At 33.8% G+C, this 14,779-nt stretch overlaps 1 protein-coding gene across 1 annotated transcript; it reads left to right on the top strand.

Moving 5' to 3' along the window:
- Positions 1–5,614: 5,614 nt before the first annotated feature.
- On the top strand, positions 5,615–9,208 carry LOC148954134 (uncharacterized). The gene is made up of 2 exons (XM_089086930.1): positions 5,615–5,678; positions 8,589–9,208. The coding sequence occupies exon 2, from the start codon at positions 8,600–8,602 to the stop codon at positions 9,047–9,049; it is 450 nt and encodes a 149-aa protein (XP_088943056.1). The 5' UTR covers positions 5,615–5,678; positions 8,589–8,599; the 3' UTR covers positions 9,050–9,208.
- Positions 9,209–14,779: the final 5,571 nt, after the last annotated feature.

Below are 14,779 nucleotides of genomic sequence, written 5' to 3'. Positions count from 1 at the left end.
AGAATTGGTGGTCTTTAAAAAGACCGTTGGGTAGTCATGAGTGTGATGACTATTCTAATAATTCATCATTGTTTGTCGTCCACTCAGTATGATTCCAATCTATATTAGGGACTTGCTTCTTCTTCTTCTTAGAATATCTGACACACATATTCCGAGAAGGAATATGTATTGGTACCCATTTACTAAAAAATCGAACTTCATCCTCGGGGTTGTGTATCTTACCCGGAAATTTCTCACAACCAAAATCCTCCAGGTTGAATATTGGTATATCTGACTTGCATTTCTCAATTAAAAGTCTATCAGAGGGTACATTCATTTTTGCATACAGTGCAGTTACGCCAAAAAAAACAGCATATCTCTCTAACTTCATCCTGAACATGGGATAAATCCTCCCCGTTGGTATAGGATGGATGAATCGTTCTATTATACAAACCCATTTTGTTTATAAAGTAAAGTGTACTCCGCCAGCTCTCTTCACTGTACGCATACATATTATAGTTTATAAACCAGTGATAACAAGAGACCTCCTGAAGATCAGTAGTCATCAGTAGAAAAGAGCATTCAGAAATCACACCACACGCTGATTTCTTCACCCCAATGTACTCACAGTCAAACACGCCTTTCATTTTTGAACTTATATTGATAGAATGGGTATTCAAAACTGTTTAAATATCCAAATTGAAATTACATTATATACTAAATAAACTGAATACATTAACATCTAAAACAAGAATTTACTCTTATCGGATTCAAAACGCTTAATATCTCAAGCATATGCGATCCACTCAGGCATATACAACTCAAATTTCATCTTTAAAACGCTAAGATATCTATTCAAGTAATCTAAAGCTTAGGATCAAAAGGTATCTGATCAAGTAATTTAAAGCTCAGGATCAATTCCATTACCGTTATAAATTGCTGAAAACTAAGTTCCTAGCAGTATTATATTTAGAAAGGATCCTTTTAAACAAAAAGGCAAAATATGACTATTCGATGTATTCATTATAATAATATAAAATATTTGAAACTTATACAAAAGGGATTCAGTTGCACGAGGGTTGAGTTAAAGGCTTTTGGACACTTTTTACTTTGAAGAACACAGGGACACTATTGAGCCAAAAAAGGCAAAAAAAACAAAAAAAAACAAGTATACCGCGTCAGTTGAACGATGGTCAAATTTCATTGAGAATTATAATGAAGAGACTCAAACAGTCAAATTGGACCCATATTTTACATTTTTATTTTAAAAAATTTTCGGAATAAAACCATTAGTTTTTTTTATCAGGATGCGTGTTTATTTTTATTTTTTATTTTTCAGGGGTGATTGTATCGACCCAGAGGTCCTAGAATATTAAGAAAGGTCTCATTCAAATAGAAATTAAAAGTTCTAGTGTTCTTTTTAAGTGACCTAAGGATTTGGACGGCAACTAAGCCCCCTCCTATGATCATTTTTTACCAAAGTCACCGGATTAAAAGTTTGAAATTGCCATATTTATTCAAAAAATCTAATAACTATGTCTTTGAGGATGATTTAATCCGTCACATGCCCGGGAAGAGGACTGCAAGTTTTGAGCTTTGCCCATTTTTTGAATATTGCTTTGGTTTTTGGGATTTATCCAGACGTTTTCTGTTTTTTTTGTGGTGTTGGTTGGTTTGGGGGGAGGGAGGTACATGGGAGGGTCTCTCCTGGAATTAATTGTTCATGGGGGAAGATAAATTGGCGATGGAGGTGGTGTAAGATTTCCCTGCACTATTTAAAAACGATAAGAAACTAGATTTGAAACTAAAATTTAAAATAGAAACTAGTTTCAATAAATAAAACTTTCAGTTGAAAGTTTTTCAACTGAAAGTAAGGATCAACTTTAAAACTTAAAAAGAACAGAAATTATTTCGTATATGAGGGGGTTCGCCCCTTTGTCAATACCTCACTCTTTAGGCTAAAGTTTGTTTATTGCTTTCAAAAGAGCTATTTATTCTAATTAAGCGACCTTTTTGATTCTGGGGTAATTTTTAAATATTTGGAACAAAATTTTAACTTTTTTTGGTAATTATACCGACTTGTCCAGTTTTTTTTTAGGGTCGATGGAGGTGTGGGGGGAGGGAGTTACGTGGTAGGATCTCTCCAAGGAGGAATTTTTCATGGGGGAAGAGAAATTTTCTATTTAGGTGGTATCAGATTTCCCAGCAATATTTAAAAACGATAAGAAACTAAATTTTAAACTAAAATTTGAACTAGAAACTAGTTTAAATAAATAAAACTTTCAGTTGAAAGTTTTTCAACTGAAAGTAAGGAGCAACTTTAAAACTTAAAAAGAACAGAAATTATTTCGTATATGAGGGGGGTCGCCCCTTCGTCAATACCTCACTCTTTAGGCTAAAGTTTGTTTATTGCTTTCAAAAGAGCTATTTATTCTAATTAAGCGACCTGTTTGATTCAGGGGTCATTTTTAAAGAATTGGAACAAAATTTGAACTTAGCGTGACAGGTGAGGTGTTGATGATGAAGGAACCCCCCCTCATATATGCTATAATTTTGGTTCATTTTAATTTTTGGCGTTTTTCTTTACTTTCAATTGAAAAAAAATTTGTTTTTTTATGTAATTATTAAAAATTTTTTGAACATCGGTTAAATTTAAGTGAAAATTCTAATGAAGAACACACATTACGTGCGCGCACGTAAGCTCGTCTAAATGAACCTTAAAAAAAAAATGAAATAAAGCTGTGTCGACTTTGCATATCTCCCCTGATGGGTCCAAAAAAAACCAGTCTGGTTGAAAACGTGGAGTTTTCGTACTGCTCACTTTTTGCAATGTGTAGGAACCAGTGGGGAATCCCCGCTCGTTTGGAAAGGTGCCAAGGAAAGGCATACAAATACCATGTAGTTTCAAAACGTGTTTAATCACGTTTCTTGAATGTAGTATCTGTACTGTATATTCAAGAGGTGAAATCAATAAAGAGCTTGTTACTTACTTACAAATATTTTTTATGCTTTCTTGAATGAAATTTCCGTATTGTGTGTACTTCATTATAATTCTCAATGAAATTTGACCATCGTTCAAACGCTTGTTAATAATTAAATAAAAAAACAAATTTTTTTCAACTGAAGGTAAGGAGAAACACTAAAACTTAAAATGACGCGAAATTAGTACGTATCTGTGGGAGATTCCCTACTCCTCAAGGCCCTACTTTTCACACTAGGTTCAAATTGTCTTGCAGTTCTTTAAAAATGACCTTTGACTCAAGAAGGCAGCTTACTTAGAATAAATGGCTCGTTATTAAGCACACGACAAACTTTAGCCTACAGAGTGAGGTATTGACGAAGGGCGAACCCCCTCATATACGAAATAATTTCTGTTCTTTTTAGGTTTTAAAGTTGCTCCTTACTTTCAGTTGAAAAACTTTCAACTGAAAGTTTTATTTATTTAAACTAGTTTCTAGTTTAAATTTTAGTTTAAAATTTAGTTTTTTATCGTTTTTAAATAGTGCTGGGAAATCTGACACCACCTATATAGAAAATTTCTCTTCCCTCATTAAAAATTCCTCCATGTAGAGATCCTACCAGTTACCGCCCGCCCCCCCACCGTCCCTCGACCATAAAAAAAACTGGAAACGTCTGTATACTTCCCAAAAAAAGTTCAAATTTTGTTACAATTATTTAAAAATTACCCCTGAATCGAAAAGGTCGCTTAATTAGAATAAATAGCTCTTTTGAAAGCAATAAACAAACTTTAGCCTAAAGAGTGAGGTATTGACGCAGGGGCGAACCCCCTCATATACGAATTAATTTCTGTTCTTTTTAAGTTTTAAAGTTGCTCCTTACTTTCAGCTGAAAAACTTTCAACTGAAAGTTTTATTTATTTAAACTAGTTTCTAGTTTAAATTTTAGTTTAAAATTTAGTTTTTTATCGTTTTTAAATAGTGCTGGTAAATCTGACACCACCTACATACAAATTTTCTCTCCCCCACTGAAAATTTCCTTCAGGGATATATCCTACCACTTAACTCCCTCCCCCCAACCCTCCCCCGACCACAAAAAAAACTGAAAACGTCTGTATACTTCCCAATAACCAATGCTATATGCAAACAATGGGCAAAGCTCATAACTTGCAGTCCTCCTCCCGGGCATGTGAGGGATTAAATCATCCTCAAAGACATAGTTATTAGATTTTTTTGAATAAATATGGCAATTTCAAACTTTTAATCCGGTGACTTTGGGAAAAAATGATCCTAGGAGGGGGCTTAGTTGCCGTCCAAATCCTTAGGTCACTTAAAAAGAACACTAGAACTTTTAATTTCTATTTGAATGAGACCTCTCTCAATATTCTAGGACCTCTGGGTCGATACAGTCACCCCTGAAAAAAAAAATAAACACGCATCCTGATAAAAAAACTAATTGTTTTATTCCAAAAATTTTTTAAAATAAAAATGCAAAATATGGGTCCAATTTGACTGTTTGAGTCTCTTCATTATAATTCTCAATGAAATTTGACCATCGTTCAACTGACGCGGTATACATGTTTTTTTTTTTTTTTGCCTTTTTTGGCTCAATAGTGTCCCTGTGTTCTTCAAAGTAAAAAAGTGTCCAAAAGCCTTTAACTCAACCCTCGTGCAACTGAATCCCTTTTGTATAAGTTTAAAATATTTTATATTATTATAATGAATACATCGAAGAGTCATATTTTGCCTTTTTGTTTAAAAGGATCCTTGCTAAATGTAATATTGCTAGGAACTTAGTTTTCAGCAATTTATAACGGTAATGGAATCGATCCTGAGCTTTAAATTACTTGATCAGATACCTTTTGATCCTAAGCTTTAGATTACTTGAATAGATATCTTAGCGTTTTAAAGATGAAATTTGAGTTGTATATGCCTGAGTGGGTCGCATATGCTTGAGATATTAAGCGTTTTGAATCCGCTAAGAGTAAATTCTTGTTTTAGATGTTAATGTATTCAGTTTCTTTAGTATATAATGTAATTTCAATTTGGATTTTTAAACAGTTTTGAATACCCATTCTATCAATATAAGTTCAAAAATGTATGGCGTTTTTGACTGTGAGTACATTGGGGTGAAGAAATCAGCGTGTGGTGTGATTTTTGAATGCTCATTTCTACTGATGACTACTGATCTTGAGGAGGTCTCTTGTAATCACTGGTTTATAAACTATAATATGTATGCGTACAGTGAAGAGAGCTGGCGGAGTACACTTTACTTTATAAACAAAATGGGTTTGTATAATAGAACGATTCATCCATCTTATACCAACGGGGAGGATTTATCCCATGTTCAGGATGAAGTTAGAGAGATATGCTGTTTTTTTGGCGTAACTGCACTGTATGCAAAAGAGAATGTACCCTCTGATAGACTTTTAATTGAGAAATGCAAGTCAGATATACCAAGATTCAACCTGAAGGATTTTGGTTGTGAAAAATTTCCGGGTAGGATACACAACCCCGAGGATGACGTTCGATTTTTTAGTAAATGGGTACCAATACATAATCCTTCTCGGAATATGTGTGTCAGATATTCTAAGAAGAAGAAGAAGCAAGTTTCCTACTATAGATTGGAATCATACTGAGTGGACGACAAACAATGATGAATTATTAGAATAGTCATCACACTCATGACTAACCAACGGTCTTTTTAAAGACCACCAATTCTATAAACACTTCGTAACTATGGTAATATAAATCTTTTAGGGTCAATGTTTGAAGCTAGCTTCAGCTAAAGCTTAAGATAGTAGCGGACATCCTACTGTAGGGACTCATTTGAATGACAATTAAAAGTTCTAGTGCTCTGTTTAAGTGAGCAAAAAAAAAATTGAAAGGGTAACTATGCTCCATTCAATGTTCAATTTCCCCAAAGTTACACAATCCAAATTTTTAGAAAGCCATTTTGTTCAGCATAGTCGAAATATCTAATAACTATGTCAGACATGCGTGTGTGTGTTTGTGTGTGTGTGTGTGTGTGTGTGTGTATGTGTGTGTGTGTTTGTGTGTTTGTGTGTTTGTGTGTCTGTGTGTGTGTGTGTGTGTGTGTGTGTGTATGTGTGTGTGTGTGTGTGTGTATGTGTGTGTGTGTGTGTGTGTGTGTGTGTGTGTGTGTGTGTGTGTGTGTGTGTGTGTGTGTGTGTGTGTGTGTGTGTGTGTGTGTGTGTGTGTGTGTGTGTGTGTGTGTGTGTGTGTGTGTGTGTGTGTGTGTGTGTGTGTGTGTGTGTGTGTGTGTGTGTGTGTGTGTGTGTGTGTGTGTGTGTGTGTGTGTGTGTGTGTGTGTGTGTGTGTGTGTGTGTGTGTGTGTGTGTGTGTGTGTGTGTGTGTGTGTGTGTGTGTGTGTGTGTGTGTGTGTGTGTGTGTGTGTGTGTGTGTGTGTGTGTGTGTGTGTGTGTGTGTGTGTGTGTGTGTGTGTGTGTGTGTGTGTGTGTGTGTGTGTGTGTGTGTGTGTGTGTGTGTGTGTGTGTGTGTGTGTGTGTGTGTGTGTGTGTGTGTGTGTGTGTGTGTGTGTGTGTGTGTGTGTGTGTGTGTGTGTGTGTGTGTGTGTGTGTGTGTGTGTGTGTGTGTGTGTGTGTGTGTGTGTGTGTGTGTGTGTGTGTGTGTGTGTGTGTGTGTGTGTGTGTGTGTGTGTGTGTGTGTGTGTGTGTGTGTGTGTGTGTGTGTGTGTGTGTGTGTGTGTGTGTGTGTGTGTGTGTGTGTGTGTGTGTGTGTGTGTGTGTGTGTGCGTGTGTGTGTGTGTATGTGTGTGTGCGTGTGTGTGTGTGTGTGTGTTTGTAAGCCGTTACCAAAGCCTAAAAGTAAAGTACAAATTAAAAGCAGTCAAAAAAAAGAAGAAAATAAAGCCATTCGGTTTTGATTTTGGAAAATGTCCAAAAAGTGTCCTTTTTTTTCAAAAAGTTGCCTTTTTTGACTCAATAGTGTCCCTGTGTCCTTCAAAGTAAAAAAAGTATCCAAAAGCCACTAAAAGTGTCCGTTTGGCATCCCAGCTAATTGTTTTTTTCCAAATTATGACAAGTATTCATATGAAAGAAAATTAAATTGGGGAGACATAGGGGATTTGCTCGTTTTGAGTGCTTCGATTATCTCCTACAAGTTAAGTTAGAATGAAAATATTCGCAAGTTTTTTTTTATTTATATATTTATTTAATTATGTAAAAGATCAAAAGTCTGTCTCATCCTTAACCCCATTACTCTTTATTGTGAAGTTTAAGTTAGAATAAAAATTGAGAATTTAGCATATTTTAAGTTTAAAATGAAAAGTATTCATATGAAAGAAAATTAAATTGGGAAGACATAGGGGATTTGCTCGTTTTGAGTTTGCTTCGATTATTTCCTACAAGTTAAGTTAGAATGAAAATATTCGCAAGTTTTTTATATATTTATTTATTTAATTATGTAAAAAATCAAAAGCCTGTCTCATCCTTAACTCCTTACTCTTTATTGTGAAGTTGGCTTTTTTCCAAATTTTTTAAAGAAAATTGGGTGTCCCTCCCTTATATACAAAGTAGCTTCAATCTGTTATGAGTTTTAAACTTGCTCCTTACTTTAGTTGAAAAATCTTTTATATTTGTTTAATTACATTTCATGAGACTGTAAAGAATTTTGAATGCAATATTATTTGCCAATGCAGAAAAAAGATCAATATTTCAATGATCTCTGTTTCCATTTCAGGAAATAAAAAAATGACAGAAAGAGTGTGTAAGCCGTTACCAAAGCCTAAAAGTAAAGTACAAATTAAAAGCAGTCAGAAAAAGAAGAAAATAAAGCCATTTGGTTTTGATTTTGGAAAATGTCCAAAAAGTGTTCTTTTTTTCAAAAAGTTGCCTTTTTTGACTCAATAGTGTCCCCGTGTCCTTCAAAGTAAAAAAAGTATCCAAAAGCCACTAAAAGTGTCCATTTGGCATCCCAGCTAATTGGTTTTTTCCAAATTATGAAAAGTATTCATATGAAAGAAAATTAAATTGGGAATACATACGGGATTTGCTCGTTTTGAGTTTGCTTCGATTATTTCCTACAAGTTGAGTTAGAATGAAAATATTCGCAAGTTTTTTTTTTTATTTATTTATTTATTTAATTATGTAAAAGATCAAAAGTCTGTCTCATCCTTAACCCCCTTACTCTTTATTGTGAAGTTTAAGTTAGAATGAAAATCAAGAATTTAGCATATTTTAAGTTTAAAATGAAAAGTATTCATATGAAAGAAAATTAAATTGGGAAGACGTAGGGGATTTGCGCGTTTTGAGTTTGCTTCGATTATTTCCTACAAGTTAAGTTAGAATGAAAATATTTGCAAGTTTTTTTTTATTTATTTATTTATTTAATTATGTAAAAGATCAAAAGCCTGTCTCATCCTTAACTCCTTACTCTTTATTGTGAAGTTGGCTTTTTTCCAAATTTTTTAAAGAAAATTGGGTGTCCCACCCTTATATACAAAGTAGCTTCAATCTGTTATGAGTTTTAAACTTGCTCCTTACTTTAGTTGAAAAATCTTTTATATTTGTTTAATTACATTTCATGAGACTGTAAAGAATTTTGAATGCAATATTTTTTGCCAATGCAGAAAAAAGATCAATATTTCAATGATCTCTGTTTCCATTTCAGGAAATGAAAAAATGACAGAAAGATGTTTCATTAGGCTCGCTGAAATACCTGGAATTCGGAGACAATTGAAGTCCTCTACAATAGTGATAAACAAACTAACAGAAAGTGAGTTAAAGTCCTATGCTCTGCTGGCATCAGGATCTTTACATCCTCGTTATGACGAATTGGACTTTCATTCCAAGTGCGAAATAAGCGAACCAAAGAAGGAAATTCCACTTGATATGAAAGATGAAGCACTTATAGGAAAAGTAGAAAAGAAAATCCGGAAAACCCAGCAAAAGCTGAAAAGAAAACTTAGAAACTCTGAGGCTACGGAAACGAAGTGGTCGGTTGAAAAAGGAAAGATAGATGCTAATGAAGAAGACAGAAGCCCTGTAAAGAACCTGAGACTAAAAATAAGTTCCAGAAGCGATACATCTTCAATGGCACATTCTAAGAAACCGTATTCTAATATCGGATAAACCTCTTGAGACAGAAATCTTGCCTGATAATTCTACTTGTATAAGTGAAGTAGATTTGTCTAATATTTGTTCAATTAAAGTTTAACATGAATGGGAAATTATATTTTTTATATACTCAAAAATATCGTAGGAATTTGGCAGTGAGAAATGGGTTGACTTTGTTTACTTTTTAAGTTTCTTTTGGAAGAGATTAAACTTTGTTAAGATTATTTGCTTATGGTTTCTTTTTTCAATTTGAAGTGTTTCTTTTAAAAGAATCTTTTCATAGGTGGCGTTGGGGGATACGACTCAATAGTAAGCGAAACTTCAAAATTGGAATTTTGATAACAATTGACGGGAATTGGGTTTTTATGCAGATTGCAATTATATAAATTTCATTAAGTTTAATATCTAGCCGCCAAATGCTCCGAGCCTCAGAAGAAAAAGCGGTTTTGAAAACAGGGAGCCCGATTTTAGAAAAAGGGTGGTTTCATCCGTGAGGCATTCTTAACCATCGTAATAGCTTTGCGCAAATACCTTTTCGCAAAAAATTCGCAAATCTCGTAAACTAAAGAAGTAATGACCCTTTTAAAAAAAATTAGTCTTTATAATAATTAAACCCATTAGACGAATAGTCAAGTTTAAAAAAAAAAAAACCTACTAATCAACTGACAGATTAATGACCACGGATTTAACCTAAAAAAAAAAAACTTTTATATAATTAAATAGAAATCTACTTCAGAAAAAATTGTCCTTAAAATGACCGGTATTAAATGACCCTGGTAACCCCAATTCGTTTAAAATATACACACATATCTATGCCTCAGGCGTAAGTTTCAATGTAAGTTTTTAACTAATTGGGCGCTTACTACTTTAGTCAACGTCTGTAGGCAGCTTGTGGTTACAGTGTATGGCAGAAGTGCGACTAACTTCAATAGTCTGAATGATCTTCGAGCACTTTTGTACTCAAGATTGGAGGATTTGTGGCGTTTACCACCAACTGATATCTCGTTTCTGCTTCTTTTGAAAAGGTGCATATTTCAGTCACTGATTTGGATCCAAAGCCACAAGCCCTGTATTGATTTACCTCAGGCTACTAATATGGGCTGAATAATTGAAGATCATGAATTGAAGCCAGACCTAGTTTATGCAATGCCACATGGCCTAGCATCACTTAAGTTTTGTAACAGTGACAAGACGAGGTGTGGCTCGCGATGCAAATGCTTCAAAATAGGTTTCTGTAACAGCACATGCAAGTGTGGAGCTGACCCCCAAAATGTCTACTTTCCGATGTGAATCAGAACGAGTCCCAAGACGAAGATGAAGAAGAAAAGAAATTTGAGCCACCATTTCATGTCCAGTTTTAAATATTTAATTTTCTATTTGTTTTGACATGCAGTCGTCTAAATGCAGTGCGACTGCTAATGCAGTCGTCTAAACCTTACTTTCAGTTGATCATGACATTTACCGTCTACTACATCAGTGGCCGTTGACCCAATTTAACCGATTGCATTGACCCCTGCTATGCTGGGATTGAAAGAAAATAGTATCTTAAATCAGCCTTAGTCACCTCTGCACCACACGGGCTTCGCCACCTTGAGGCTCGTGTATGAGCCTACGTAAGCCAGATTATATCTACTACTACTGAAAAAATAAATAGTTGCTCAAGAATTAAGATTTTTTGGAAAAGAGGCACATGGTTTGACTCGTAATGACGAGCAGAATTCAAATAAAGCATAAAAAATATACCAAATTCGCGCATGCGATCGCAGAACTAGGCATCTGTTTTTTTGTTTTTTTTCCTGGTTAAAACTATTACTCCTTAGAATGTAAATACATGATTTGATTCAGAAAAGAGCGATCTATCGTTTGGTGAGATAAAAATCACAAATTGTGTTAAAAACATATCGAGTAAAACGCCACTATTCAGAAAATTTTCTTTTTTTGAGGGGGGGATTCTCTTGTTCAAATGCTTGTATATTCTTGCAGATTCAAGTCTCGACTATGTTTTTATTAACAACGTGTACAGAATATTCTGATGGTTCGAACAATGTGTAGTTTGATTCGTTTTCATTTTTTTTAACAGCTAAAAAAAATTTAAAAAATCTTGGTCATTGTAGGCTAATTTCTGAAAGCTATGACGTCATTTAGAAAAAATAAATATTTGCTCAAGGATTAAGATTTAAAAAAAAAAAGAGGTATATGGTTTGATTCGTAATAACGAGCAGAATTTTAAAAAAAAATCATAAAAAAATATAATTATGTAAGCGAAAATTTCGAAAAAATAGAAAAAAACTAAGAAAAAGTATATTTAAACACATTGTTTTCGAAATTAAATTGGGGTTGACTAAACAAAAAAGGTTGTGGGGGAAAACCAAATACACTAGGTGAGAGTACTTGCTTGTGGAATTCAGAATATGTCAATTTTATAAAGATTTCAGTTTATTTTACCGTGTAAATAAAATCAAGAGCGGTATGACGTCATTATAGGCCAAATTTGATTTTATAGGCTAAAATGACCATTTTCTACACGCTTCCGAACTTGTGCACCCCAATATTCGTTATCAGCGCCCCCAATTACCCAAGAATCCACCCTCAAACCAACTGCAGCGAAAGTGAGCCACCCCTTGAATGATAACGGTCCCTTGATCACTGACTAATATATGAAACCACTATAATCAGAAATGTTTCCCCTGAACAGAACGCTGGGAATTCTTGTATTTTCCCCCTGAACGGATACGTTTTTTGTGTTTTATTTTCATTTATCTATTTTTCCCGGAGTGATTGTATTTATTTAGTTGTCGTTTTGTAAAAGATTTAATTTTTTACAGTTATGAAGTATAAAGGTGTCAAATATATTGGTTTTTGGTATTCAAAATTAAATTAAAAATATTGAATTAAAAATTTTTATTTGATTTTCTTAATCTTAGTTTTGATGTTTTACTTTGAACAAACTACTTTGATAATGCGTTATTTTTTATAAGCACTGAGTCTAAAGGCATTAAATGTTTTGGCGTTTGATAACCAAGGCCGTACGCAGGATTTTTTTTTTCGGAGGGAGTTTTACTCCCTCCGAAAAATAATTTTTTTTTGGGGGGGGGGGTTACCCAAAAAAACTCAAAAACACATACAAAATTTGTTTATGTCCATTTTTGTTACGTTTTTACGAGTCAGACAAACTTTTCGGAGAGGGAGGGGGTTCAAATGCCTACCCCCCCCCCCCCTGGATACGGCCTTGTTGATAACCAAGTTCAAAACTGTCGATATTGTTAAAAAATATCCGTGCAACGCTTCGGCATTGCTCATTAGAACTTAATGCTAGAAGTTTGTATATAGTTTTTGTAAGTAGGCTATTGTTTTCTGTATTTTTGTAACTACTTACTTTTTTCATTTTTAAATGCTTTTACTTTGATTAGTATACTCCTTCCATTGCATTTAGAAAATTGTTGGTCTCTAAGCCATACTAAATAAAGTAAATAAAACAAGTTTATTCAACTGAAAGTAAGGAGCAACATTAAAACTTAAAAAAAACAGAAATTATTACGTATGTGAGGGCGGTTTTCCCCCTGCTCAACATCTCACTCTTCAAGGTACAGTTTGTTGGCACTTTCAAAAAGTTACTTATTGTTCTAATTAAACGACCCTTGTATTCTAGGAATCGTTTTTAAAGAATTGGGACATAATTTAAACTTTGGAGCCAAGAGCAAGATGTTGAAAGGGGGCAAACCCCTTCGTATTCGTAATAAGTTCTGTTCTAAAATTGAGGTTGATTTGCAGAAACTTTATGAAACAGTGGAGTAAAGCTTACAATTTACTAACAAAATAAACATTTTAATGATTTTATTTATAGTATTTAATTAATACTTATTCATTTTTAGTGTTATGTATTTCTTTACAATGTGCTTCTAGCATCATTATTATTATAATATCTATGCTCGAATGTAAGAAAAGAAGTAAACAAAATAATATTGGTCAATTATATTTCTACTTTTCTTTCAAAATAATGTTTGTACCGAATGGAAATCTAATATGAGGATACGTAATTTTGTTTGTGGCTCACAGAGTTAGGATGTATTTCCAAATGTGCCAACAAAACTATTTCGATTGGTCACCGCTGTTGAACACCCTTAAATTTTTAAAGGGAAGAGACTTGAGATTAAGAGTATTTTAATAGATTGTTAAGAGTTTTCTTTTGTTGATATTTCCTTGTGCCGTTTTCTGAAAAAAAAAAACTGGCTTTACTCAATTATACTTCCTTATTCTTGTGAGCAAACATTTTTTTTTCTTTTTTTGTAGCTTAATCGTTTTCTAAGAATATTACTTCCTTCACAATTAACTGGCTGCTAATAACATTCAAGTAATGCCAGACTTTTTTTTCGGTTTTTGTTCTCTTTTGAAATTTACACTATAAAACCCAATATATTTGAGTCATTGCAACTGACCTGTGATTACCACAGTTGATCATTGCACATCGCCAAAAATAAACTATAATCCTTTTTACTTTCGCTCCCCTCGAAAAAAAAACTTACAAATTTTAAAACTTAAATAGTCGTCAATCACTTGTAGAAACTATGCATTATGAAACATCTTAACACCCTTAATCTTAGAACGCCACTATAAATAAGGTAAACTACCCCCCCCCCCAAAAAAAATGAAACAAAAACAGAACAACTTCGGCTAAGTGGCTACTTAGCTAATAACAATAATTACATCAACGCAACTCCGATACAATTGAAGAAGTTACCGATGAGTTCCTGGACGATATAATGGAAAAAAATGAATACGTTGGTGTTTATTTTAGTAAGGAAAACTACTACCTAATGCAAACTACTAACTACTACCCTAACTACAAACTACTACCCTAATGCACATTAACAGTCTTTTGAAGAAGTTTGGTCCAGTTTTTGAAAAATTTGTTATGTGTCCAGTCAATTTGTAGCTTCTCTTATAATTTGTCTTATAGTACCAAGGACAGTGAAAATAAAATCTGATTGTTTGAACTAGTCAAGGGGAAATTTGTTAAGCCAAATATGCCTTAAAAAATTAGAAAAATCGGAAATTAAAATTTTGAGGAAAAAGACCTCTATATGAATAGTATATTTTAGATAGTATAGTTTTTTTTATGACAGCGGGTACAAAAAAGAAAAAAAGAAAAACGTAGATGAAAAATCAAAATTATATCAAAATTTTGTAAGGCAATCAAAACTTAATCAAAATTTTGTAAGGCAAAAATATGCCTTAAAAAATTAGAAAAATCGGAAATTAAAATTTTTAGGAAAAAGACCTCTATATGGATAATACATACATACATACATGCGTGTATTTAAAACCAGTGGCCATATACACAAAAACAAATAAACAAAAAAACAATAAGGAAAGAACAATAACACTCAACAAATTCAAACTACAGCTTCTTTCCACGCCATCAGACTATTCTCTATATAACAACCTAACGCAATAATTAGGTCCCTCGAAGTAGTCCCCAAAACACCCGGTAGCAGCGGTAAATCCCTATGGAAAAATTTATCCCTAAAATTCGCCAAACTTTGACATCTACTCAGAAAATGGTCCACCTCATCTCCAAACTGCCCACAGAGGGGGCAGGCACACCTACTTCCCGAGCCACCCTCATCATAAGACTCCCAGTATCTTTTACGCAGTGGTATGCAATTTGCCCGCGCCTGCAACCAATACTTAAGGGTTCTCCAAGGTAGGTTCAGCTTCAATTAAAACTCCCCATACACATCTTTA

Source organism: Artemia sp. Qi Xiang Cuo, chromosome 3 (genome assembly GCF_049724085.1).
Source record: "Artemia sp. Qi Xiang Cuo chromosome 3, ASM4972408v1, whole genome shotgun sequence".
NCBI classification, from domain to species: Eukaryota; Metazoa; Arthropoda; class Branchiopoda; order Anostraca; family Artemiidae; genus Artemia; species Artemia sp. Qi Xiang Cuo.
The sequence above is the reverse complement of the archived record's forward strand: the minus strand, read 5'-3'. Positions and strand labels throughout refer to the sequence as shown.